Genomic DNA, 27323 nt, shown 5'->3' with positions numbered 1-27323 from the left:
GGGCCTCCGGGGGCCCCCTGCAGGGGGTGGGGTGAGATCGCGATGTTTCCATGGGAGGCGCGAGTGCTTGGAGGCGCTGCTGATAGGGCTGGGAGAGTCACGTGGGGCGAAGGGAGGGCATCGCTGTGCGGTGTTGGGGGGGGAGGCAGCGTGCAGTTCTCGCGTCATTTGGTTTGAGCCGCGGGTGGGCGCGCGAGAGCGGGGCTGCGCTGCGGGGGCTGCCGGGAACGCGGTCGGGCCCGGGGCTGAGGCGGCGGCGACGCTCGGTGAGTGCGGGAGGCGTTCTCGCGTCATTTGGTTTGGAGCCGCGGGTGGGCGCGCGGGAGCGGGGCTGCGCTGCGGGGGCTGCCGGGAACGCGGTCGGTCCTGGGGCTGAGGCGGCGGCGACTCTCGGTGAGTGCGGAAGGCGCGCGGGACGGGACGGGACGGGGCTGCCCAGCGCCGCCTGCCCGCGCCGCAACGCGCTTAGGGGTGCTCTGCCTTCCCGGCCGCTGCCCGGGTGGTGGCGGTGGCAGCGGCAGCAGCCCTGCCCTGGGCCGAGGCGGGGGGCCGGAGCGCCGGGCTGTCTTCCCGTCGGAGCGCGACGGTGCCCTGGGGCGAGGCTCCCGCGGTGCGCGGCCGCCGGGCGTTGTCACAGACAATAATGCGAGCGCCGTTTCCGGGGGAGCCGCCTCGGCGCCTGGCGGGGCAGCCCGGGAGGGGCGAGGGGCGGCTCGCCGGCCGGTGCCGAGCCGGCGGAGCGCGGAGCCGTTGGGCCGAGGGACAGGGCCCGGGCCCGCGGCCGTCCCGTCCCGCCGCTGCTCGCGGCCCGCTGCCATCCTGCGGGCACGGCCGCTCGTTTCGAACGGATTGTTGGGCTGTTCCGCACCCCGCGAAACGGGACCAGCTCTTTCCTTTCGCGGAGCTTCGCTTGCTTCGTCCTGCAGTTGTCCATGGTTGTTTATTTCTTAGCTGAAAATGTTCGTTGTTAATGTACGATCTTTACAGCTGGGGGATTCTTTCTTGGCTGCGCAAGCACAAGCTTTAATGAAAAACTGGAGTCTGTAATGCTTTAATCTGGGTCCTGTTCAGGTCCTGTGACCTGGTGGGGTGAACTGTCATGCTGAGTATGGATGACGGTGTTGTAAAGGCTTCACATTGGGATAAGGTCCTAGAACATCTACTTAGGAATCCTAGCAATAGAGACTGCATAATACTGGAGCGGAACTGCTGTACGACGGCGTTCTGTACCATTCTGAGGGGATGCTCTACAATTTTTAGCGAATATTTCTATGCATTCAACTGTTCCTCTTTCACGGGCTCCTGGTTTACATAAATGTCATACCTTTTTTTTTAAACATACCTGCTTTTAAACTGAAGTGTGGCAGTGGTTTTAACTTGAGAAACTGTTGTTTTGGAGTTGGCCTGGTTTGGGGCTGTGTGCTGTTTGGGACTCTTGGATTCGCATAAGAAAATACCTCTCAGGGTTTTCCCTTCCCTGTCCCTCAGTGTTGCCTTGTAGTTCCGTGTTGCTTTAAGGCAACTGTAGTTGGGATAAATTTAATAGACTGTATGTTGCTTAGCTCAGATTATCCTGCATTCTCTAGTGCAGATAACTTCACTAAAGGAAGCTAAAAAAATGCTAGATTTTTAACCCCCATAACACTACTGAGGTTGTGCAGTTAAGAAGAAGGGTTATAAGAGAAATATATTCCACAAAGTTAAAAATTCCTACATGCTTTTAGGCAGATGACAGTGTATTGCTACAGCCAGGTGAAACTTGCTGCTCTGATACTTTTGCTGAAAAAGCCTGTACATAAGAATTCGCTTATACTTTCCATTAATGTAGCCGTGTTAGCTGGAGGGGTTGGGCAAAAAAGTTAAATTACACTTGGAGGGTGGGAATTCAATTATTTTGCTTGGCTCTTTGCTGCTGTTGCTAAACACTATTTGTTCATTCTCTTAGCTACTAATAGTTTGACTGTGTGTAGCAAGTACTTACTTGTATAACTTTAGTTGAGCAATGGTAGTTGACTATGACACATTGAAACCACTCCTGGCCAGTGGCTATGTGTTTTATGGCTCTCCCCTTACTGGATGAAGGGCAGCATCAGTGTGCTTTGTGTTTTACAGTTACAAAATGGGCTGGTGTTTGTTTCTTTGCTAAGTTCTGTGAGACAAGCCAGTAGCCATGTAATGCTGATAATTTTTAAGCAGTCATAATGCCTTGGGCTAATAAAAACACTTTTGTCTGGTATGGTATAAGTGTTCTAGTTGAATTCATAAACAACTGATTATAGGCAAGTGTTAATTTTCAGGGGTTTTTTATCAGCCTTTTGCTGCTCTTTGAGGTGATGCTTTATTTGAAAGCTGAGAGTGATATTTAGTATGTCTGTTATTCCTCGATCTTCGCAGTTCTTGAAGTCACTGTAGGCTTTACAGTCAGAACATGAGATTTAGCAAACTGAAGAGGAGATAGATCTCACAGTATTGTACAGTATATAAATATTTTGCCTTTACTTTCACTGTTCCTAAGTTGATCTAATGACCTTTATTAACACTTGGGTCCGTCTGTATTTCCCGTGATGGCACTTACAACCTATTCTGCTAGAAAACCACATCTCTTAAGCACTCTTGTCTTCATTTCGCTTTATTAAGTGATATTTCTGTTAAGAAAATGATCCCTATGGGATTAATTCATTCTGTTTAATCTGTTAACGGAGTGGGGTGAGGATCTAACCCCTTAGCAGTGCTAACTGCAGTATTTGTTCGGGTACGTTGGCATGTCACAGCAGCATACACCAGGATGTCCTGCTTTCTTCCTTGCAGGAGTTTCCTGCACTGCCTGTTTCCTCAATGCCTTCTAGGAAGTTTAATGTGCTTGATGTAAGTAGCTGGTCGTGTTGGGCTGCTAGAGCATTTGTTGTGCAAAATAAGGTTCACTTCATACAGTAACTATTCTTACTAATGAAGGATGAATAGTAGAGACCTGAACATCTTACCTTTCAGAATCTTAATAAATAGATAGTTGGCAGTATAAGAAATAGAAGAATATGGATTTTAAAAAAATCTCTTCACTGTTTCTTTTAGAGAGTGGTGGAAGATGTCTCCCTTAATTTACTAGATCACTACATCTCCCATGGTTTTCAGGCTGTAATGGTTGTTTTTTGCAGTAATCATCAGACTGAAATATTCTACTAGATGTATTTGCTGAGAAACAGTGAGTGTAAATATCTGAAAAGTCAGAACACCTTTTATTTGTGTGGGTGATCACAGATTTAAGTAATGGTTGGTTCTGAGGAAGAAAGTAATCATATACTCTGTGTGAAAGAATCCTTTTATCAAAATGTCCTCAGGGTATTCCTGTATTAGCTCAGGTATTGCAAAAGCAGCAGTGTAAAAGTGTGGAACTGGCACAAATCCTCTGCATAACCAAAGCCACTTCAGTTCATGCATGCATTGAGTTCTGCCGGGTTGATTGGGGGTTTTTTTTCTCTTCTACAATTCACTTTACTGTGTGGTTACCAGACCAAAAGATAAGGCTGTCCTGAAAGGAATGGTTCTCTGGTGCAAGTAAGGAGACCTCTCACAAGGTCAGTAAGTAAAGAATTACATTTCTTATGAATTGCCTCTGCAACTCTTGTGCCGAGTGGCACAGGAACAGGCGAGAGGCAGTATTGTAGAAAGAGTAAAAGAAGGCTTTATTCAAGAGAACCCTGTGGTTTATATAGAGTGATACGATGCATACTACTTAACAAAAATACCTTTCTCATCCACCATCCTTGAGAAGAACAGAAAGAGAAGTAGAAAAACACCACCTGCAGATTGTTTATACGTAATGTGTTATCACATCCTTACAACTCCCTAAAAGTTTTCACAAGACACTGTGAGAAATGCTTGCCGTTTCTCTCTCTCTGTCCCATGGCATCCACGTCTGGGTAGCATGTTTTGTTTAGCTTTGCCTCAGTACACTGAACTCCTGGATAGAAATGCTTATGTTCTCTGAGAGAAGAATAGCCACTGTGATAGCTGTACGTGGGCCTGCCATGCTTTCTGCAAGTCATTGCTGCTCTGCTGAAATCTGCAATCGGTGTCTGATATTTCCTCACTTTGGGAGATGTAGATCAATTGATTCAGATCCTGTCAGCTGCTACTTCTGCACTGGCAAAGTGTGTCCAGGATCTGCAACATTATCTGTAGAAAACTCCCTTAAATAACTGCTGAGAGAAGATTGAGCATGTGCTCTCTATCCAAACAACTGCTGATCTGTCATGAGTTTTTATATTTAATACATGTGCACTGAAGCAGTGATTACAGTTTTCAGATCCACAGTTTGGATAGTTTTTGGATTTGGGGAAAAAAAAGCCACATCTGGTGGTTTTGGTTTATATTTAGTCATGCTGCTTTTCCTAGAAAAAGGTTTTAGTGTATTAAAACTTCATAGAACCTTCAGAGCTCTTCCCTTGTACGTTTTGCTCTTGTGCATCTCGTTTGATATGTATTTGATTTAAAATTTTGATTACTTTACAGGAGGCTATCAAATTGCATTAAGCCACCGTTGCATTGGGTATGTCCGATATGGGAGGATAAGTCAGAGAACACTCACTTCTTCCTTAGATACAGCTGCCGTGTGCAGAGACTGGATCATTCTGTTGAAGGAATGTTGGGCAAAAGGCAGCTGGATAATATTAGTCAGCATGATAGTGTCATCAGTGCTCAGCACGGACTTGTTCCAGGGGATTGGGTGTTTTTGTGGCGATGTCGTGGGAAGGAAAGCTTTGAGAGCACAGAGAATTTGCTGTTAGCATCTGCAAAATTCTTCCCTGATGGGGGAGAAGAGTGTAAGGCCTTGCTTGAAATGAGTTGGGCAGTGGAGCTAGGCGTGGAAGTTACATATGAATGGGGATTAAGAAAGGCTGAGATGGGGACTGAGAGACTGTGAAAGGAGAACAAATGATTAATGCAGCAGTAGCTGTAGAGGATGGAAGCGTCTTAATATATCCCTCTGTCAGCAATGCACTGAAGAAAGTGAATTTAAGTCCTGTTAATTAGTGAGTACTTTAAGGCATAATTAATATTCAGAATTCGCTGGAAGTGAGAAAAGCTTGATTGCTCTAAAGGGATTGGTGTACTTCCCTATTACCCAGGCCTGGTCTCTAGTAGTATTCTTTCTGATACTGTTTAATTAAGCTAAAAATTGTACTTCTTCATTTGTGAGTCAGAGCATCTTATTTTTAAACAAACTGTTCGTGTGTCATAGCATAAATTTAAAGAAAACCCCAAACATAGAAAGGTAAATATTTTCTGAATCTGAATTCTGATAGTTTCTTAGTACAATAGATACTGAAATTTGTATCACTTCAGAACACCTAGATATTTTTCTGCTGAGTTGTACCTTCCATGTTGTACCTTCTTTACCTCCTGGCTAGCTATGCACTATTTAACCTAGAGGAATAAAGTAATTTAAGATATTAACTGCAAAGTAGATCTATTGAACTCCTGCTTTTTATCTTGAAACTTTTCTAGGCTGATGAAGAAGGGAGAAACCAGCTATGAAACATAACTCATCTATGGGATGTGGTTGAAACATTACAAAGATTAGTGAGCAACTATTTTGACTTCTCTTGCAGCAGATTGTAGTAAATATAACTAGGGTTGCTTGTCTTTCTGTCTCCTGTAGGTGAAGTGCATTCTTACTGACATCTGTTCTCCTTTCATGTTGAACAGCATTGTGCTGACACCTCCTTTCTAAATTCCTCTCTTTGTACCACAGTTCAGTGTGTGTGTTTTCAGCCTTGCATGTAAAACTGGCTGCATGAATCAGAGCTGCTGGGTGGGATTTTGACGAGCACGCTCTGGAAAAAGCATCTCGTGTGAGCACCTCCTTTTGCTTATGTAAGACCAGTGGGATCACATGTCTGCAGCAAAAATGTGGGCAGTTCCTTATTTGGTAGTGCATTAATAACCTTGATCTGGCATGAGCGTAACAGCAATTAAAACAATACAGTGTAGCTGAGTCGCTTCAGCTGGATTTATTGTGTTTGCAGTTCGTCTCTTCATCAAGGCTGAAAAAATAGTTCATTTTCTACTGAAAACTAGTAACTTCTCACATTATTAAGGGGGAAAAAACCTCAAGAAGACACAAGCAGAATTGGCATGGGGATTGTGCAAGCATCTTCCACCTATCCTTCACCCACCCTCTCTTGCGTGTGGCCTGTAACGATGATCAGTTGTTTCTCATTGATAGCTTTTTAAATTATGTCAGAAAAAAATCAAATGCTTTTGCAAGAAGAAAAAATAACTTGCAGACTTCTGTCTGTTCCTTAGTTATGGAACATGACTGAAGTAGTGATAATATTCTAGATGAGTTTGTCAGCCTTCTGTATAAACCTGTAGAGTATATTCATAGTTAGGAAAATATTTCTATAATGTGTTCTGTTCCACTAGGGAATGTTCCAAACTGGCAGTGTGTTGGGGCAGTGTTTTTTTTTTTGTTTGGGTTTTTTTTTTTTTTTTTTAAATAGAACAAATCCAAATACCTAATGATAGGCTGAAAACCATTGGAAGGATAGACTTCAGGTTCAAATCAGGTCACCTCTGAGTTGTGTCTGTCCCAGAGTCACAAAGACTTAGTTTTTTTTTTTTTTTTGTAAGAGCTAATCTGTGAGGAGTATCTTTATTCTACAGGTGCCCTGATTCTTTATTGCTGTATCTTTGCTAAGACTACAGGTTATTACTTGTATTGTTTGGTGGAAAAAACCCTATTGGGTTACTTTGTTATGCAGGAAGGAATTGCTACTGTGCCTAAGGTAAACAGTAAATAGTTACAGGAGGTAGATACCCTCCTTTTTCTACAGATGAAAAGCTGAGAGATTATGTACTATACTACAGCCATTGAAGTAGATATTAAATAAAGCATACTGCCCATCCTAATGTTTCCTGGGGGGTCAGAATTGTAGTAACTGACCTTCTGTAGGGTGTTGAAATAAATGCCTTCTAAACACTTTCTTCAACTCCAGTTTCTTGAGGGAAAGTCAGCAGGGCTTATTGTGGAAACTTGTGCTGAGTTTTCCATTGTCCTTTTCCTGTTAATCAGTACATAGCACTAGTATTAGGTCACAGAAGTTCTCCTACACCAGGATTCATTGGTGGAAGATCTGGTAGGGAGCCAAGCACAGTTCTCAGGGTCTGAGCTGCCTGCCCTTGTGTCCAGCCCAGAGCAAATGGTACTTTGGTTTGTGCCAGCTGGCCCTGGGCTGTGGGGTGGGGAATGCTGGGCTGCAGAATTACATTTTTAGAGATATTTCTGTCCCTTTTGTGTTGCAGGAGTGAGGCTGAATCGATTAACTGTGAATGTCAAATTAAGCCTCGCTTTTACTGAAAACGGGAATACTGGAAACATCTTCACAAGTGTAATTAAATGCCTGTTTTTAAAAAGTGTATTTATTGTAAACACCGCCTCTCTATTTTACTTAGGTGGAAAATAATACAGATATACTTATTATACTTATTATAGTATACTTATAGTATACTTATTCATTATTTTCCAATATTTGTATAATAAATACATCTGCAGGAGAAACAAGTAGAGGTCTGCACATTTTTTCAGTATTCTTTTAATTGTGTGACATTCCTGCTCTGGTTTCTTTGTTAAGAAACTTGCAGTGCATCTCTTAGGTAGTATTTTTTCAGTGTCCCACTGACATCATTATTGAGTCTCCAGTGTCCTTTGGCAGGAAATTCTATCACTTATGGAATTATTATAGAATTTCTTAATTTTATTATTTAAACTAGCTTCTGATTACACTTTGCCTCTGGCAAAGGATGTAGATCATAAACGATTCATTTCCTCCTTCCTCCATAATTTGTTGACCTTGCAGACCTTAGTGACTTCTGTGTTTTTTGGAGACTGAAGAATTCAATCCTCCTCCTTTGTTTCTCACGTGGAAATACTTGCATTTTTTTATTATCTGCTATGCTTCTCTGAACATTTTTTGTTTTAAATAGTACACATGGTTTGGGGGAGCTGAAGCAGGCAGAATTAGCTGAATGTTAACAGTGTAGATGGACTATTGGTACTGTAGTGTTTACATGAATAATGTTTTCTGGGATTTTTATGTCCTAATGTCTCCTAATACTTGTTGTTTTGGGTTTTTTTCTGGCTACCAAGCAATCTTGTATTCTTTCTGTCACTGATCAGAATTAATCAGTACTTTTTAAACCTTTTGTAAACAACATATATTTTATTAAGTGGCGTAGTCTTCATGCTGAGAAAACAGTGTGGGGCATGGAAGCCCCTGGCTATGTATAAAGTACATCCAGTAAATTAGTCCTTTGTGATGGTATTGATAACATTCAGTGTGTTAGCACTTGAGAATCTGAAAGACTTGGATTGTAGCAGTATGTTTGCTTAAAACAGTTAACAGAAGGGCTATAAGACTATTTACAATCAAATCAGCTAGCCTTGGGGGGAAACGGAGCATACACAAAGCATTAAACTGTTCATCATATTCAATATCTTTACTTGTTATATAACCAACATGAGAAGGTTGGTGACATGTGAGTCAGAAACCTGACTAGTACAGTGTGATAAATATGTGATTAAGTCTAACTCTTCATTTGCATATGGGCTATTTCAGGACAGAATTCCTTGAGGCTAGGGTAAATTCCCGAGTGATAACCATCAGGGCAGCAGGTAGTTAGGACAAAAATCCGGGCTTTTTATATGTAAAACTGAAAGAAAGAAGTTTGGCTACGCTATTGTTCTGTTTTCTTTGCCCCAGACTTACAACTTAAGTAAATTGTGCAGAACTTGTTAAAATCAGACATTTTCTTGGAGGAAAGAGAACTTCAGCTTCGTTGTGAATGTGGGGGGGCGGGGGGGAGGTGTTGCTAATAACAGGATATATTTCTCCATACCAAAACACTGCGCTTTTCCATACAGATATTTACAAAAGCATGTGTGAGAACATTCTTAACTGCTTGAAGTTCGCAGTAGTGTGTTAAACAGGCATAGTCAGTTACGTGAGAGAACCTGTTAAATGTTTTGCATGATTGGCATTTTTTCTGATCACCACTCAAACTGAGTAAAAATCCCTTCACAGAAATACGTGGGTAGGGGTTGAAATGGATACACAATCTAAGTAAGGAATTGAGAAGCACCTTTGGAATGTGTATTCTTTTAGAAGAGGGAAGTCTTAATTTGTAGATGGAAATTCTTTGTGTTGCTTTGTGTGGCCACACACGGATGGTTCCTTTTGAGTTTCTAAGTGCAGTCCTGTGTTTTCATCGTTCTGTACATCATTGCTGAATCCCAAGAGCTCGGCTTGCTATCACATAGTTGTTCATTCCCTCTTAGTAGTGAAAAGTTAAAATGTGGATTTTTATTCCAACATTATTTTTGTTTTCCAGCTATAGTAGAGATTGTGACTTAGTAAACAGGAATCAGGTATGAGATGTAAGTTTGCTATATTCTGGTCAGTGTGTAATGGAAATAATAATTTCCTGAAAAGAAGAACCCAACCCATAACTTAGCATATAACAAACTACAGTAAGTTTTAAAGTATGATGAATGCTTTCAGTTGTACATTTTATTTCTAACTTTTGATCTATTGTTACAAAAAGTAATAAGAAAATTAAAACGAATTTTTTAAAAATTGCTAACATCTTGTCATGCAGTCTTTTCCAAATGAAATTGAAGACTATGTGAATCACATGCTTAAAAATACATTTTTGGGATTCAAAAATGGTAACAGTGTATCTCTGGTTTGAGATTTTACCCTATAGCTAATTCATGTAATTTCTGGAATGTATATTTAAAGTAAGCTTTTCCACAAAAGACCTTAAAAATATATCCTTTGGCCTGTTGGCAGAATTTGATGTATGTTCCAGTAATATTCTAGACACTGTTTTAAAATACATATTGCCAATGAAAAATAGAAAACATTTGTTGATGATAGGACTGGTGTAACTTAAGTATAATGAATTTATTGTAAGTTATGTGGCATTTCACTTTGCTTTTATGATTATTTATTTAGATGTAAAGTCAGCCCCAGAATCCTTATGTACATTTAACTTTTTACTTCTGTCATGGTAGCAGTTTCCACAGAGAACTCAAGTAAAAATTTGATAAATTTGGTTCTCACTGGGGTATGAAGGGCATGACTAAATGAAGCTTTTCTTTTAGGGCCATCAATTAGAAAGAACTGTGATGCTCTGCAGGTTTCACTTTGCATTTTCTGTTAGATATATTTTTATACTAATTGTTGCTTCTGTTGTAAACTCCAAAATTTATTTCTGTATATGATACCAGCTACTGAATAGTTCTGTGGTGAAACTCTGTTTAATTATAGAGTTCATGAATGGGGCTTGCATGTACCAGGTCTTATTCACAGTATAAAGTGTATATAAAGTACAAACATAGCTCAGGCAGCAACTACATCCAGTTAAAGATGGTGGGGAGAAGAGTTGTAGAATTTTTTTTCTAGGTAAAACAATGGATGATGTTACAGGAAATTTTTTTTATTGTATGTGGATGTGCTTTCTTCAAACCATTGTAGATGAGTATAAATTTATTCCATTCATTAATGTGGGTTTGCAAATGTTATGTACTTAATTGTGAAAGCTTTTCCTGGGGAGGGATTTGGCTCCTGTGCCTTGACATTTATATGCACATGTATATTTATAGTTGTGATCTGTCTGGAATTTGCCTTTGTGGTTTTGTTTGCTCTTAAATTTGTTCTGTGATCTAGTCCTGTCTTTCTCAGTTTTGTTTCTGTGGTTTATTAAGTGAGAAGTACGGAAGAAATGGCTTATTTTAAAGCAAATAATAAGTATTTTTATTCAACTTCAGGGAATATTGACATTGTTCTGCCTAGAAGCTTTTCCTTAACATACTGGTCCTTATTTATGATTAATCTTTAATTTGAGTTCAGTATGTTATTATGAATGCTTCCATAATTTCTCTCACTTGTTTTGAAGGCTTTTTAAAAGAAAGCAGCTGATTCAAAGCTGATGTTGTCAGCACAACTGTTTGTATGACCCTGCTGCCACTTTCTGCCAAACCAGATGTATAACTTTTGGCCATATGTATATGAGTTAAACTGTAGTTGTTCTGAGAGAATAATGGAAAAGACATTTTAAAGCAACAATTCTCCAGTGAAATGCAGTAGTCAGACTCTGTCTCCAAAGTGGAGCTGTTGAAGGAACAATTTTCAGCTTCCATATTTTTAGTTAAAAAAAAGGAAGTCTGGTATTAAAAGTGAACATCATAGGTTTTGATCAAAGAAGCAGAAAAACTTCTAGGTAAGAGATTGCTTATGTTAGGCAAGTTTTGTATGTTTTCAAAATTTTATTCAGTTTCCTGACAATAAATTTTTTTAATAGTCTATTTGGCATTTTTGTAATTTGTTACATTTGAAAATGTACCATCCCCCCCCCCCCCACCCCAGTCAACATTAAAAAGCTTGAACTGAAATTCCTTTTAATTTTTTCCCCTCAATTTATACTGTAAGAAAAACCATTGATGTAAAAAAGCACTGGACAAATACAGGCTGGTAACTTTCTCAGTACAGAATAGGAGTACCATGACATTACCCTGAAGTAGCTTATAAGAAAGTTATGTCTGAGACTGCCTGTTTTGGTGGAAAATTGTTTTACAGTGTTGACTATAACTAAGAGCTTCAGAGATAGCACTTGATACTGGAACGATGATAACTTTTTTTCTGTGTATGCCTGAAATGGAATGTAGCTGTTGTATTTGATGACTTTGTAAACAAAGAACTGATGATATAAAGAGTTAATTGAGTCATAATGTGATATATCAGTTGGAGAAGTAATGTGGTGGAGTGAGGAAGGAAAGTTAAGTGATGGTGAGGGGGTTTTATCTGTTATGTTTTTGAGGTGGCTTCCTGGCCAAGTATGTTACTGGATTTGTACATCTGAGAATTTCCTTAGCTTTCTTACAGAAGCATGCTTAATCAAGTCTTGGATTATGGCCTTACTGATTTTCTAGCTGTGTAGTTTAGTGCTTCTGGAAGGCTTGAGTGAGTTGCAGGACTCACTACTGCTGGCTTGTCGCAGCCGTGGCTCTGTGGGATCTCTGGGGCTGTGTGCTCTGACTGCTGCCGAAGCAAAGCCCATCGAATCCCAGCCCATCGAATCCCAGCCCGCCCTTCCTTCCCGCGGAAGGTGAGCTCACATCCCAGTGCGCCGCTTACGAGGGCAGGTGTGCCAACACTGCATGTACCTGTGGGACTTGGACCCCAGGTGCCAGTCTCTGAAATAGGAGGTGACTGAAATGCAGGGATTCTGGGAAATGGGCATACTGATGGAAGACATCAAGGTAGAAATGCAGAAACTTGTCCCCATTTGAGACAAATTTAGGAGGGAACATCTCGAAAGGGTGTCTCTTCAGAAGAGTTTTAGCAACTCTTCCACCACAGGTTTTCACAGGTTCTAAAGGATTTTCCTTGGAGAAAGTGAAAAAAACAAAATTGTTTATTTAACAAGCAGAGTGCTCACAGAAGAACAAAATAATCCTATAAAGGAGTATCTATGTCACACAGTAGGTAATGACCTTATCTGGGTTTTTAGGGGACAATTACTCAGGTGTTCAAACAAAAGATATTCAAGCATATGGAAAGCGAAATCTTGTCATTGTCTAGAAGTGTGTTTTTCTAGAGACATATAGTACCAGGGAAGATAGGACTATAGCAGTATAACTAAATATTTACTTGTGGTTTTTTAAGGCTGTTTTGTTATCTGTTTATCTGTGCTTATTTGAAGGGACTGCAGGGCCAGAAGTCCTTGGAGAGAGTACATGAAGGATTTTCCTTTCTTTTCTTTAGATAATAATTCTGGAAATGAATATGGGACAAAATAACAGAAAAAGCAGCAAAGAACTGCAAATATCAGATATTTGGATTCTAAAAATCTAGCATCTCTAGTATGACAAAATTGGAAGACAAAAGCTTACCACACTTAGCAGATGGATTTCACTGTCTGAAGAAGAGCTGGCATGATTGGATGTACTCAAATTATTATTAGCATAATTATTAGATGTCCATCTTATGCACACTAGTCTTTTAATTGTAATATTGAAAGTTTTTCTGCTTTCAAGAGAGTATCTCTGTCTATTAGAAACTGTTTAAAGAGCTCAGTAAGCATGTGAGAGGAGCTGTGGCCTATGTGTATTTTCAAAAGGTCTCTGATTGTGGGATGAAAGGAAGGTCTCAACAGGGAGAAGAAGGGACATGCTTTCTGCAATTTACTCATTAGAAATACAAGATTCCACAGTATAAATTCATGCTAATATTCAGATCTCATATAATGCAGGAAGTAGAAGTAATATAGTCATTGCTGTACATCCCACTCAGAACCTTAAGTAGTTTAATTTTTAGGGAATAACTTACATCATTATGGTATAACTCAGCACTTAGGCCAGAATAGCACGTTCCCCTCTGTAGGGAGGAAAGGATGCCTGAGCACTTAGTTGCTGTGATACTGGGCAAAAAGTCCCAGTGTAACTTTGTTGTTATCAGAATTTGTTCTGTAAGTTTTAATAATTAAGATAAAGAAACTTTTTATTTAAGGAGAAATCCTGATTATTGTGGCTTTTAATGAAACCCTTAAAATTAATTACTTTGTTGTTACAGAATGGGGGGATGTGTGTGTGGAGAATCTATCACTGCGCCTTGAGTATTTCTGTGACACTTAAAAGGAGACATAGTGCTTAATACAATATTCCTAGTGGAGAAAACGTCAATTTAGGATGTGGGTTTCAAAGAATTGATCTGAAATACTAATTTTAAATTAACTAAAAGAGCACTTCTAAAAGAAAGGTAGAAAGAAAAGGGTGATTTAGTAAAAGACTAGCTTTATTCTAGGTAGAGCACAGCAACAACTGCTTCCTTCACATGTAAAGGTAATTGAGTCTATAACCCTGTGACTCCCACTGTGCCAAAAATACAAGTGAGTCCTGAGAGATTTGGTGGCAAGGGGAGCCAGTTCCTTCTTTCAATACCCTTTGGCCTCTTTCACATTTGTAATCATAACTACCTATATGCTGAAAGTTTTGCTTTCTGGAATATTCTTGTGAAATTTTGACTTTCTTCTCTCTTTACCTTTTCCACACATATTCTGAGGAGAATGTAAAAACCCCCAGATAAATAATTAGGAAAATCCTGTATACACTGGAAGGAATCTAGTAAATTCTATTGCAGACATTGGAAAAGATAAGATAATGGTGTGAGGATTAGGGGGATGACGCTAGTTAAGTGAAAGTAAAGTCCCAAATATCTTTCTAGTACTTTCTGGTTAAGGAAGCATTTTCTGTCCCTTCTTATCAGTCTCTTGTAAGTTTGAGCAGGTTCTAGAAAATGGCTTCAAATATAATGCTCCCTGAGTCAGAGGATTAGTGGGTTTTATTGTTAGACGGAAGGCAGCTGAGCTTAATTACCTCCTTCATAATTCAGCCTAGAATTGTCTTCATGCAGACAACATCTAAATATGACCAAAAGTATTGTATTTTAATACTTTGTTCCAGGGAGGAATAATTTTTCAGTTGTGTTAATCTGTCATGAAGTTCATTGCTCTACTGGTAAATGTAGCTAATTTCTTGATCTATAGCTCTTAATAGAGGTACAAAAGAAATCTTGCAGGCTAAAACTTCATAGCATTTTCTCTGTGGAGCAGGAGAAATACTTCAGTAGTAGAATTCGTTTTATATATTTTAAAACAAATGTGTAAGAACCAATTGTTTTTCTGTTATTAGTATCTCATCAGATGAAAGCTATTTGTTTGGTATATTGCCATACTTGTATAATAATCTTGGTATTTCCTATTCCGTAGAAGAACGCTGAGACAGGATTTACATTTTGATCTGCTTTAATTTAGCGTCTTGAGTTGTGGTAAACAAAGTGGTATTTTTTTGCTCAGATTCATTCTTACTGCTTAATAGTAGCTAGTAGCTGACATGGCTATGGTCAGCTTTGTTGAGGGCGGCTAAATTTTATTTTTAAAGGAAGGAAATTTTGCTTTCTGAAGCTTTGTCGTTGATATGAGTGTAAAATTCTTCATAGCCTTTGCTGGAAAGGGTACAGCTCCGTGTTGATATATTTGGAAAAGAGTTATGTACAGCTGTCTCTATAGAAACGGTGAAGTAGAATGCTATAATTACTCTAGAGGGGCTTCAGCGTGTCGCTTGGGGCAGCCGAGCGCTCAGAGCCGCCCGGGTGCGGCCCCGCTGCTGCAGGCGCCGTGCGGGCTCCGCGCTGGCTCCCCGGGAGCTGCTGCGGCCGGCACGGAGCTCGGGCGCTGCGGGCGCGCACGCGCGGGACAGCGAAAGCTGCGGGAAGTGACGTGCCCGCTGCTGGCGTTCTAGAAAGAGCGCAGACACGGCCTCGGGGTGGGCGGGTCTGCCGTGCCCGCTGTGTAATCGTTTATAAATGAGCCACGGGGAAGGAATGAAATACGGACAAGCTGTCTGATCTTTCTTTAATGTATCGTAGAGTTTGTTGTTTTGTAGCAGCTCTGTTTCAATTCAAAGTTTGATTTTTATTTTTCCTTCTCCAGCATCGGCACCTTGCTAAGACACTGGACGCTGCTTTCTTTCCAGCAAGGAAAATCTGAATTCCTCCAACACTCAGGATGGGGAAAGATTACTATTCTATCCTGGGAATTGAAAAAGGGGCTTCTGACGAGGATATCAAAAAGGCTTACAGAAAACAAGCACTGAAATGGCATCCAGATAAGAACAAATCTCCCCATGCAGAAGAAAAATTCAAAGAGGTCGCAGAAGCTTACGAAGTGCTGAGTGATCCCAAAAAGAGAGATATTTATGATCAGTTTGGGGAGGAAGGTATGTATGTCTCTGTTATACTTTGGTTGGTCACTTTCATTATGTTGAATGAAGCAAAGTAAACATATGAAGACATGGTCGTGTTCCTCCTTAGACAATGTATTTATAATGTATTTGTTCGTCTCATGAGATTTTGAGTAAGAAATAAATCGCTGGGCTTTAATGCTGGTAAAGTTTTTATTTCTTAATTTGATGGGGTTTTGTACAAACCCCAAATACCTGACAGGCAAAAAGTTACTGAACAGAAAAGTTTCTGTCACCCATGAATAGCTTTCTGTGATCTCTTACTGCTGCCTTCCTTTGCCAGAGCAGTTTCTGAGATGCAGTTCAAAAGGCATGTATTCTTTTCTTTAATTTTTGCTTAAGGGCAATCTGCTTGATCTAGGCAAAACAGTGCTGAGCAGAAGCCCAGGTGTCCAGCCTGTAGTTGTCCTTGGCTTTGTGCCTAGAGAGGAAAGAATTTGGCTGATGTCATGAAATACCAGAACAATTTTTTAGCTTTAATTGTAAACAGTGATAACATGCTGAGAGAATGAGACCTCAGAAATGTCACATTTATCCAAAAATGGTTATCTGGAGAGGATGATTCTTTTTTTTTTCTTTTTTTTTTTTCTTTTTTTTTTTTAAATTTTTGACCGACATGACTTTCAGTCTTATGATTGAGCAACAGAGGAAGTCATTAACATCCCTTCCCATAAATGTGTATGGTATCAGGAATTCCATTTAAAATAACTACTTCCCTTGTGACAAGTAGGCCTGCTCATTGCTATTTGCTTGGGGCCATGATTTTTACAATTATAAAGAAGGACACTTAAATAGCAGTATTTAGTATTTTGGGCAACAATACACAGTATGATCTTTTAAAATGTTGAATGTGGGAATACCTCCTGGTGCCTCAGTTACTCTCTAAGCTCTTCTAAGAGTGTTTTAATGGAAATGCAAAAGGTTGGGGTTTGTAAGAAGGGGGAAACTTCAGTGTTTTTGCAGCCAGGAACTGGATGTACCTTCAGTTACTTCTGGCCAGCTATTCCAGGAGGTGTCCTTCTGCTATCACAGATTGAATCCCCTGATCTGCATATTTGGCATTAACAGCGGTGTGTCAGAAGGATGTACTATAGTTTAAGTACTTTTGCTCTGGTATTGAAATGGGGAAAGCACTCTAGTGTCTTAGTTGGTTAGTGTTGGTACCCAACATTAAGGTTATGCATGAGAACACTGAGCTAAAAAAAACCCCTACAAACCCCTCTTTCAAATTTATAGAATGCCTCTCTCATAATGTAAGCCTTCATTTTTCTGTGGTTACAAAAGTATGATAGCAGCTGTAGTTTTGAGTTGGTCTAAGACTGAAAAAAAAAAAAGAGTTTAAAAACCAAGCATTTAAGACTTTAACTCTTTAAGACAAATGTATCTTAAGAAGACTTTCAGTCTTCCAATGGTTTGAGAAAGTACCAATGGTTAGTGCAGAAGAGCACTATTACAAGGAAGTAATTGATCACTTACTGGGAAAGAGGCATTGAAAAAAATTGATTTTACCTTGGTTTGAAATGGGAACACAGGAAGTACAAGAGAATTTTCAGTGAGAATTCTTGGCAGCAGGAAATGAAATTTTGATCTCTCCATGTGAAAGATAGAAGAAAGCTACTGAGAACCTTCTGATTTTTTGCACGGAGACAGTGATAGTGTATATGAGGGGTTTTGTACCCAAATGGATCTTAGTAAGTTCCATGATGCTTTTATTTGTGGCTGCATTGAAGAGAGTTCCCAGGATTTGTACCTGTTTTGTACCCCAGGAGCACAAGCTGTGATAATTTTGGTATCCTAAATTGAATATTAAGGAAGCATGTATGTGTTTGACTGTTGGCGTGTTACCGTTTACTCAGAACAAATTGCAGGAAAACTAATTAACACTGAGTTACAGCTGAGCTGTAGAGGCTATGGGATATGTCGCATATGGTAGTGAGTAATTTTCCCCAGAAATGACCTTGTAGAAGGATGGAATTCCCAAGACGCTTTGCAGAGCAAGAAGTGATCAAATCAAGCAAACCTGTCTTGTGCTCTTAAGGTGCTAATTGATTAAAATAACTGGTTTCAGTCACATGAAATAAAATTGGCAGTGTCAGAATACCTGTTCTTCTGAAGTCACTCTAGAGCTTCAGAAACCTTGTTGCTGTTCCAGCTGTTAAATTGCTAGTTAGTACCTCATATTCTCATGGTGAATCCTCCTTGAAAAGCAGACCTTTCACTCTACTGTAAATATCTTTATGACTCATCAGTCCTGATATCATTACACTGTACAGAAGGAAGGCTTATACTAATACCCAATTTGTTTTTAACTTGCCTTATTTTTCTTATTTAGGCCTTAAAGGGGGAGCTGGAGGATCTGATGGCCAGGGTGGTACCTTCCGGTACTCCTTCCATGGAGACCCACACGCTACATTTGCAGCTTTCTTTGGTGGCACAAATCCTTTTGAGATCTTCTTTGGGAGGAGGATGCCTGGTGGCAGAGACACTGAAGACATGGAGGTGGATGGTGATCCATTTGGATCCTTCACTAGTTTTAGTATGAATGGTTTTCCAAGGGAAAGGAATACAGTTGGCAGCCAGTTACGTCGTAAACAAGATCCCCCTGTAATCCATGAACTTAAAGTGTCACTGGAAGAGATCTATCATGGCTGCACAAAAAGAATGAGGATTTCACGTAAAAGGCTTAACCCAGATGGTAGAAGCGTCCGAACAGAGGACAAAATCCTTACTATTGAGATAAAAAGAGGATGGAAAGAAGGCACCAAGATCACTTTTCCAAAAGAAGGCGATGAAACACCCAACACAATTCCAGCTGATATTGTTTTTATCATTAAAGATAAACCTCACTCTCATTTCAAGAGAGATGGATCAAATATTGTCTATCCTGTAAAGATCAGCTTAAGGGAGGTAAGTTTCTCTTGTGGTAGAACTCCAAATGTTTGATGCTATTACAGTATGATACAGTGGCTAAAGTTGTATGGTAGCTGTGTGTGTGTAATGTATTTTTTTCTTCTTAATTAGTATTAGGTGGAGAAATAAACTCTTGATTTCATTATGAACTTAGTGTAAATTAAGCGACCTTAAGGAATTCTACAGTAAGTGTGAAGTGAGGTGAGGCACCTAAAGTAGTGAGGGAGGGAGAAAAGACAATATTTAATGTGTGTAATACAGTTCCTTCACAGATAAAAACCTATTTGGACTCATTGCATTGTTATGTAAATTGGACATTATCAGTGTATACTAAGTGTGCTGAATCAAGTGAAGCTGCAGGAATCAAAATCTTATTCTCAGAGATCCTAGCGATGAAAATAAACAGTTGGATAAAGCAGAAGGTCTGTAACGTTCCAGTTTTGGTGCAAAAATATTGTTTGGATTTCTTTAGGCACCACAAATATTCACATAAGATAGGTGTGAAATTTTATATGCCTCTGCTTATAGACACTTAAATATTCTGAAATTCAATATAATAGAGGTTGATAGGAAAAAATTCCTGTGCAATGTAAACAAACAAAAAGTGAAATAAGATTCTAAATTTCCAATGGAAATTTAGAAGACTGACATCTCTAGAGAAGTATGAGTGAGGAGTTCACTTGGCTCAGCTCTCTTACTATTTGATAAAGTCTTTGAATGACACAGAAGCTCAATTACCCTCCAGTAGCCATTGTGTAACATTCATAAATTCAGCAATATTCAATGACAAATGAAAGTTTTCTCTTTTTAAGAGAGGAACATTGTATTAAAATTTTGACATCTGAGAAGTGCATAGGAAAAATGCTATTTAAAATTCTAGTCACTTTTAAATAATCCAAATTCATATACAGGTACAAAAAAGTTCTGACCAATTTCTTTTTCTCATATTACAATCTTTCTTTAGGCTTTGTGTGGCAGCTCTTTCAATGTGCCAACGATAGAAGGAAGAACCATACCCATGACAGTCAATGAAGTGGTAAAGCCTGGGATGAGAAGAAGAATTATAGGATATGGTTTGCCATTTCCCAAAAATCCTGACCAACGGGGAGACTTAATTATAGAGTTTGAAGTAATTTTCCCAGATAACATTTCTCCAGCATCAAAAGAAGTACTTAGGCGAAATCTTCCAGTATCATAAAATGGGAGACTGTGTATGTCAACAGATTAAAATAGGACACTGGAAATGCAGAAGACTGGCAAGTCTGCTTTAAAAGTGCAATCTGTAACACCTAGTGGAATCTTTGTTTTTTTTTGTTTTGTGGGATGGGTGGGGGGAAAATACTGTAATGCTGCATGAGAAGAAAAGGGTTTAAGTAGAAGTCATACAGGTGAATTCTGCAGTTAAAATTACAGGGAAAACCACTCATTTTGTTTTACATCTTCCTAATCAGCAATGTTTAGTCATTATTTTGCTTAATATAATTACGGTAATTTTTTTTACCAAGTCAGTGCATATTTCTGATACAGTACTTGAGCCTCCAAGTACGTTATTTCTTATATCCTCACTGTGTCTATAACATTACACATTTATACAGAAATTTGAGATCGTAGTAGATATACACAAAGTTACAAACATTTTAAAGAGCACATGAGAGAGATCATTTCGTATGTTGCCTTCCACTGCACAAAGCATAGGCCAGAAAAATCAGCTTGGACTCCTGACCAGCCCCCCTGTGCAATGAAAGCCTTCTCTTTATTGCAGCCAGAAGTTTCAGGACTGCATTGTGAGTGTGGCAAAAGGCACGTGGCCTGAGGAGCCAGAGTAGCCATTTGCTGTGGGATAGTTCCTCAGCCTTCAGGCAGAATAGCAAGAAAGGGTTCTTCAAGGACATGAACAGCAAAGATGAGCCTGCTGTCAAATGGGGCAGGGAAGCTGGTGACCGATGGCATGGAGAAGGCTGAGGTACTCTGTGCTGCCTTTGCGTCAGTCACTGCCAGTAAAACAAGCATGCAGGAATTCCAGGCCTCTGAGACTAGTGGAGAAATCTGGAACCTTGGTGGTCAAGGATTGGGTTAGGGTGCACTTTACCTGGAATTCCGTGAGTCTGACAGATTGCACCCAAGTGTTGAGGGAGCTGGCTAATGCCATTGCAGGGCCAGTCTTGTTTATCTTGGAATGGCCAGGGAGATTAAGAGATGTTCTAGGAGGCTAGAAAAGAGAAAATACCACTCTTCAAGAAAACTAGGAAGGAAGATTTGGCAATCTACAGGCTAATCAGCCTCACCTAAGCCCTTGGTAATGTGATGGAAAAGAATCCTCCTGGAAAGCATTTCTAAAAGGCGGTTGGGGTAGTCAACATAGATGTACAACAGGGAAATCTTGCTTGACCAGTCCTACTGCCATCTACAATGAGCTTTGGGGATGTTGGGAGAACAGTCTGTGGTGTTTACCATTTACATCAGTAGACAGACTGGTGAAGTACAGGTTAGATACGTGGAAGGTGAGATGGATTAAAAGGTGGCTGAATGAGGGGGCACAGGGGGTTTAATCAGTGGCACAAAATCCAGTTGGAGGCAACTCAATAGTGGTGTACCCTCTAGCTGAGTACTTGGGCCAATACTACATCATTAACGACCTGAATCATGGGATGGAGTTTACAATCCATATAAACTGGGAGGAGTAGCTAGTGTCACCAGCTGATGGTACTGCCTTTCAGAGGGGCCCCAACAGGATGAAGAACTGGACACAGGATTCTCACCAAGTTCAGTAAGGGGGAATGTTCCACTGGGGGGTAACTGACCAGCAAACTGACTGAGCTGGCAATGCAACCTTGTGGCAACAGAGGCCAAAGCTTTGCTAGCAGGTGATGGGAGGTAATCCTTCCTCGTGACTCATCACTGATGAGGATCCATCTGGAGTGCTGGACCCCCTGGTACTTGAAGGATATACACTTAGTGGAGCAGCTCTAGCACAGGAGCATGTATGAGAGGCTGAGAGAGCTGCAACTTGCAGTTGTGGGGAAGAAAAGACTTGGGGGTGATCTTGGCACCTGGCAGGAGGGAATGAAGACGGAGGAGCCATCCTCTTCTCAGTAGCCTTAAGTGACAGGACTAAGTGGACGCAAGTTAGTTAGGGGTTCCATCTGAACACAAGGAAACAGCTTTTTACTGAGAGGGTGATCAAACACTGAGACAGGTTTCCCAGAGAGTTTAAGGAGTTGCTCTCCCTGGATACTCATAGCCTGACTGTACATGTGCAGGGCAGCCTGCTCCAGCTGACCATGTGTGACCAGGGGTATTGGACTACATGATGCCAGGAGGTTTCTTGTAAGCAAAAGCATTCATTGAACTTGGGCTTGGCATTTTTTGCTATGGGCCATGTTCTGTAAATGAGGCTTAGCTGGTGCTCATGTGACAATTCCCTACGGAGCAGGTCTGTGCTGGGTTGGAAAGATGCACAAAGAACCCTGTAAAAGCATTTGGCTAGGGCAGGTATTTAAAGATCATGCTGATCTCAAGTATTCATTATTTTCAAAGGCCAAACTTTACTCCCATGAAGAAAAAAAAAAGAGCTAGCTAACTGTGTTGCTAAACAAAGTTTAAGAGTCAGTGTGGGATAGGGGTTCCCCAGAAATTTTCGTATGCTTGAATTGAGTTTTTTAAAATTCAAATATGAGTCAGTTGTCTTTAGAGTTCAAAGGTGCATAGAGCGACGGAGAGCCCTCTGTAATAGTCTAGTTTTATAATACAGAAATAGGGCTGGTTCCCTTGGTTGCAGCATGGATTGGTGGAAGAAATGCCTTGTGGGCATGCTTTATTACTTGAGTTTAAAAACCATAATACAGTGCTTTAACAACACTTTCAAAGGGTTTGGGGTTTTTTTTTTGTTGTTTTGCATAACAAAATATTAAAAGATTTGCTGTCAGCCTTTTGCCTGTGGAGATACAGAGGTTACCTCCTCTGTTAGGTAGCCTAGGAAATAGCAGTGTTGTATATGTGACTGCAGAAAAGTAAATTGTATGGAAGTTGGGATTTAATTTACAATAATTTTTACATGATTGTAAGAAGAATCCCATTTCTTTTACTTAAAAGAGTAGAATTTCTGTGGGGTATTGTTCAAGTCAGTTTTTCAACTGCAGATCTCTTCATGCAGTATCAGTTAATTGTAGTCCTAAATCTACAGGAAGTAAACAATTGCTGGAGCAGTATTACAAAGAAAAAAAAATTGCTGCTTAGTGCTTCTGCATATTGTTAATATTATATATTGTTTGTTGAAAAAAAATTTCCATTTCAGTATGTTCCGTATTGCATTTCTTATGTGGTTTTTAAGTAAAAAGTGTAAAGTTGGTTTTTAACTTTCTCTTCTATTTTGTTATGATGGCAAACGCTACAAGCTACACGACTTTAAAGCATATCAACCTAAAATACCTATTTGTCCATTTAAAAGCTAATGGAATCAAGCATTTTGTAATACAGGATCTTGTAACCATATCCAACTTGTAAAAAAAAAATGTTACAGCAACTAAGACTATTTTTTTGTAACCATCTTCAGGTAAGAGGAGTAGTGTTAAATTGAGAAATTGCAGTATCTTGTGTATTTAGAGGTGTATATATATATATATATGTGTATAGCAAACTAAACTTTTCCAACTGTTTTCAAGCTCAAAATACAAAACTTATAGAACTGGTATGAAATAAATGCTTGTATTTCTTTTCTTATGGATAGATAAAAAAGTATATGTTTCAGAAACCAGCATGTAGAATTACTTCAAAATATGAGAGGAAGCATTAATATCTGTCTAATCCAGGATTCACAAAAAATATTTTTCTAATCAAAATGTGCTTAAAAGCTATGTTTTAAAACCCACTTGATTATTTAATAAAGCTACTTGGGAGAAGGAAGCAAATACTCAGTCAACTACTATATTTGTAACTACTGAAATACATGAAAATAAAATGGTCATTCATGAAATTGGGATGGGTTTTTGGTCTCTTGAAGGTTGCTTAGGTGCCATAGAAAGTAGAAGTCATTTAGTTGCTTTGGAATTCACCCAGCAGGTCTGAAAACCTCTGGTTCTAAAGATCCTTTTTTAATCGCACCAACATCAAGCCTTAGGATAACCTCAAGCTGTTGAAAGAGTAGGTGAAGCTACATTACAAACCTTTTTCCTTCCTGCCATGCAGTGGTACTCTGCTCTGCTTGCTCCACAGCTTCTGATGTCATGAAGAGGGTTAACATTCCATTTTTTCACTCAGCCATTTCTGTAGTAGCTGTGCTGAAAGCTTCCTGAAGCCTGTTTGTGGTGTTTTGAACAAATATACTCCATTCTTTTCTAGTATGTGCACCTTATATGTTAGTCTGACTCACCAGAAGCAGACTTTTTTGGGGTCAAATAGGTTTTCCTTAAACAGTGAAATTTGCTCTAACTTAGGGTGAAGTTCTGTGCACTTGAATTCATGTGCTAGACCTAAAAAATAAGGGCCATGAACATGATACTGTAAATATAATTAAGAGACAGTTTTACTTTTCCAGTCAGTAAATGCTAGTCCTCTTTTGCAGCTAACATGAGTAGTTCTTACTATATTGCTTACTGAACACATCCTATAGAACCAGGGAATGTGTCATACAGCCACTTACTGTTCAACACCCAAACTGGGCAAATAGCAGCACAAATCTCTTAATGAGGTGCAGAATCTCAGCTCTTCATGTGTCAGATTGCTCAGCAATAGACTGTTGGATGGCATGATTTGTTTCCTTCAGGCTTCTCCAGTTAATTGCTCTGTTATTTAAACAGTGAAAACAGAGATCTGTTGTTGATCCCCTTGGGTGTGGAAGGTATAAGTGCCCTGTGCTTGTTGCCCTGGAATTACTGGCTTACCCAAGGGAGGAGCTGTACAAACAACAATCTTGTTAGTCATGCCCGATTGCTTTATCAAGGACAAACTGCCATGTTCACAGCCCTGCTGCCCTGCATTCAAAAACCCCTAACACCACCCAACCAGCACCTGAAATAACCATATTTCCTTTCCCTGACTGAGGGTAGATACCCCATGTGTAGTGAAACACTCACTGATAGTGGCATTTCATAGCAAGCAAGGTGACTTGGTTCCACATATCTTCTCCACAAACTTTGTGATTGTTTCATGCCCCCGATTCTTGCATCCCAAGTGCGTTACGTGTGAGAAACTGAAGAGTGGGGTAGCCTGTAGTGTGCAATATACCTGGGATGAAAGGATTAAATAAATTTTTCTTTTTTTTCAAGCGTATGCTTTAGTTTTCTTTCTAAAATCAAGGCTAATAGAAGCTTTATTTTAGTTGTTAACTCTCTTCTAAAAGTTAATTTGAAGTAATTTTTGGGTTCTTAGTATCCTGAGTTGCTGGAGGCTTATTTGGATTGGTTGGTCTAGTTTTACTGTGCATTAATTAGTGTTGGCAGATGCTTCCTTAGAGGGTCCACATCCGAGGGAATCTGAAAATAGGATTTGTTGTAGTTGGAGAAAGTGTCTTCTGTCCATTGCAGCCTTCTTTTCATTGAAGTTCTCAGCAGACTGACTTATTTACAGCTTTATAAACCACGCAATCAGCATTGTGTTATGCTGATCGAATCTAAATCATTGAAACTGCTAATCCATGATATAAGCAATATTAATAAATAGTACCTGTAGATTAGGGAAAAAATGTCCATGGTAATGTACCTTTTCAGTAACAGAGATGAAACCGAGTGTTGAACACTTCTTTACCCTTCCTCCCCAAGCAAGGGACTGCTATGGCAATTTCATGCTTTTCTAGGTTTGGGTTTTGAAAATAGGCATGTGTGCAGTGTCATCTTCCTCTGATTTAAATGTCACAAAAAAGGTTTCATTTCACTTGTTACATCATGTAACTAATGATGGCATATACACGCTCCATACTATCTGCAGTTTATTTGATCGGCTCCATTGGCCTCATCATTTTTTCTTGCCATAGTTAAAAGCTGATGCCATTGCTCCAAACTGTAGGTAGGCTCAGCATAGTTTTTGTACCAGCTTCAGCTGTTTTTCTCCATCCACCTCCATATGAAGCATGGAAACACACTTCCACTGAAGAAAGTTTTACAACAGATACCTAAATTAGGACTGTTAATGTCCATGAATTATTTTTTAAATAAATCTGCACAACTTCTGTATATGTGGAAACTTGACTGTGTCCATTTAGTAAATCTCATTAACAAAATTATTAATAAACAGTATTTTCTGGTTGTAAGATTCAATTATCTTTTCACAAGAAAAGGAATGAGTCAAGATGACATAAATACTTGTCACCAATTCCTTCATAGTACATTTTAGTAAATGGCAAAACTTCTTTTAAAAGAAGTTGCTTATTTAAAATTGAAAACCAGCAAAACCCTCTAAATACCAAGATCAACATGAATAGTTTTGTACTGTTAATATCTCATTTTGTCTCACTGCAATGTCATCCAGTGAATGCCAACATGCTGTCTGAATTTCATTCCAGTAATGGGAAAAAGTACACACAGTTCTGCAGCTTCAGAGAAACCTTCAATTTAAGTTCTGTGGTTTCAAACTGAACTGGACAGTCAACTATTAAAGTGTGGGGGCAAGTTTATTGTGCAGTTTTGTTGGAAATTCCTACAAAAATAGTAACAGTATTGAATCCAATTGTCTCCTGCTAGAACTGGATAAAAGCCATTTTTGAGTATTCATTTAAATTTACTACATGCTATCTTGGAAAAGCTGAAGTCAAATTGGCTTCAAACCTTTTTTATCTCACAGCATAAGCAGTTTAAAATCTGTACGTCATTTCATGTAGTCAGAGGTGCTGTGATTAGATCTGCTAAGAACTTTTGACTCAGGGCTGCCTCACAGTAATTCATTGTCTCTGCCTGCCTGGTCTGACTCCATGTGCCAGAATCCTTTTTCTTTGCAATGGTTTGTCTTTTTTATTGTGCAAGTCAGAAGATGTGGCAAGGCAGTGCTGCTTCCTTTAGAAGTGCTGAATGTTGCCTGATGAATTTTTCACTCTTCACATCTTGGGTGGATTCAGTGCACTACTGAAAATGGAGCAGTTCCACTGAGGTGAGTGTGGTTACTTTGGAGCACACATGTCTCCTGTAATGTGAACTTCTGACTACAATGTCTATTTCACAGTAGAGGAAACATTTTGGATTCATTAAATGTTACAAATACTTGAAAAGTGTATTTTCTGTGTTAAATCTCAGTATTTCACAGCTGTTGTCCAGTACAATAGGAAGTCTCTTAAACTTAGGTTATGTTACTGTTACTTTATGAACCCTTAGAGATTTATATTCTGATAAATGAAAGTTGCCTGAAGTCCTTGTATACTTCAGGTTTTCTTTTATACGCTGGATATAAATCTACACTAGTCGTTATTCAGCACTTCGCTATTAGCAGAAATTCCTGAACGAGTGAGTGGAAGGTGGGTAAAGGACCCCGCTGTGGCGGAGGCAGGAGCGGTGTGAGCGCAGGCAGGGCCGCGCCGATGGCCCGGAGCTGCCCGGCGGCGGTAGCGGCGGCCGGGCGCTCCCGGCCC

At 39.7% G+C, this 27323-nt stretch overlaps 2 protein-coding genes across 3 annotated transcripts in view; both read left to right on the top strand.

The window, feature by feature from the left end:
• The first annotated feature begins 134 nt into the window (after positions 1-134).
• On the top strand, positions 135-23744 carry DNAJB4 (DnaJ heat shock protein family (Hsp40) member B4). Of its 2 annotated transcripts, none has more exons than XM_041483464.1 (4): positions 135-266; positions 15553-15838; positions 18195-18769; positions 19737-23744. In XM_041483464.1, the coding sequence occupies exons 2-4, from the start codon at positions 15628-15630 to the stop codon at positions 19968-19970; spliced, it is 1020 nt and encodes a 339-aa protein (XP_041339398.1). In that variant the 5' UTR covers positions 135-266; positions 15553-15627; the 3' UTR covers positions 19971-23744. The 2 variants fall into 2 exon arrangements, with proteins under 2 accessions (XP_041339398.1, XP_041339397.1); XM_041483463.1 differs by lacking the exon at positions 135-266 and adding an exon at positions 282-393.
• Positions 23745-24504: 760 nt separating this feature from the next.
• Positions 24505-27323, top strand: part of GIPC2 (GIPC PDZ domain containing family member 2) — a 30120-nt gene continuing 27301 nt past the window's right edge. The window contains exon 1 of the mRNA XM_041483467.1: positions 24505-26848. The gene's annotated coding sequence lies outside the window, so the exon portion shown is untranslated. The remainder of the gene's footprint in view (positions 26849-27323) is intronic.

This window comes from Pyrgilauda ruficollis, unplaced genomic scaffold (genome assembly GCF_017590135.1).
Source record: "Pyrgilauda ruficollis isolate IOZ18807 unplaced genomic scaffold, ASM1759013v1 scaffold6, whole genome shotgun sequence".
Classification (NCBI taxonomy): domain Eukaryota; kingdom Metazoa; phylum Chordata; class Aves; order Passeriformes; family Passeridae; genus Pyrgilauda; species Pyrgilauda ruficollis.
This window is presented reverse-complemented; position numbering and strand designations above follow the sequence as displayed.

Bases quoted from the DNA above. Each gene is read 5' to 3' on its own strand.
- DNAJB4 (XM_041483464.1), top strand. From the start codon at position 15,628: ATGGGGAAAGATTACTATTCTATCCTGGGAATTGAAAAAGGGGCTTCT. The intron at 15,839-18,194 runs GTATGTATGTCT...TTTCTTATTTAG, and splicing joins TGATCAGTTTGGGGAGGAAG to GCCTTAAAGGGGGAGCTGGA. The intron at 18,770-19,736 runs GTAAGTTTCTCT...ATCTTTCTTTAG, and splicing joins TAAAGATCAGCTTAAGGGAG to GCTTTGTGTGGCAGCTCTTT.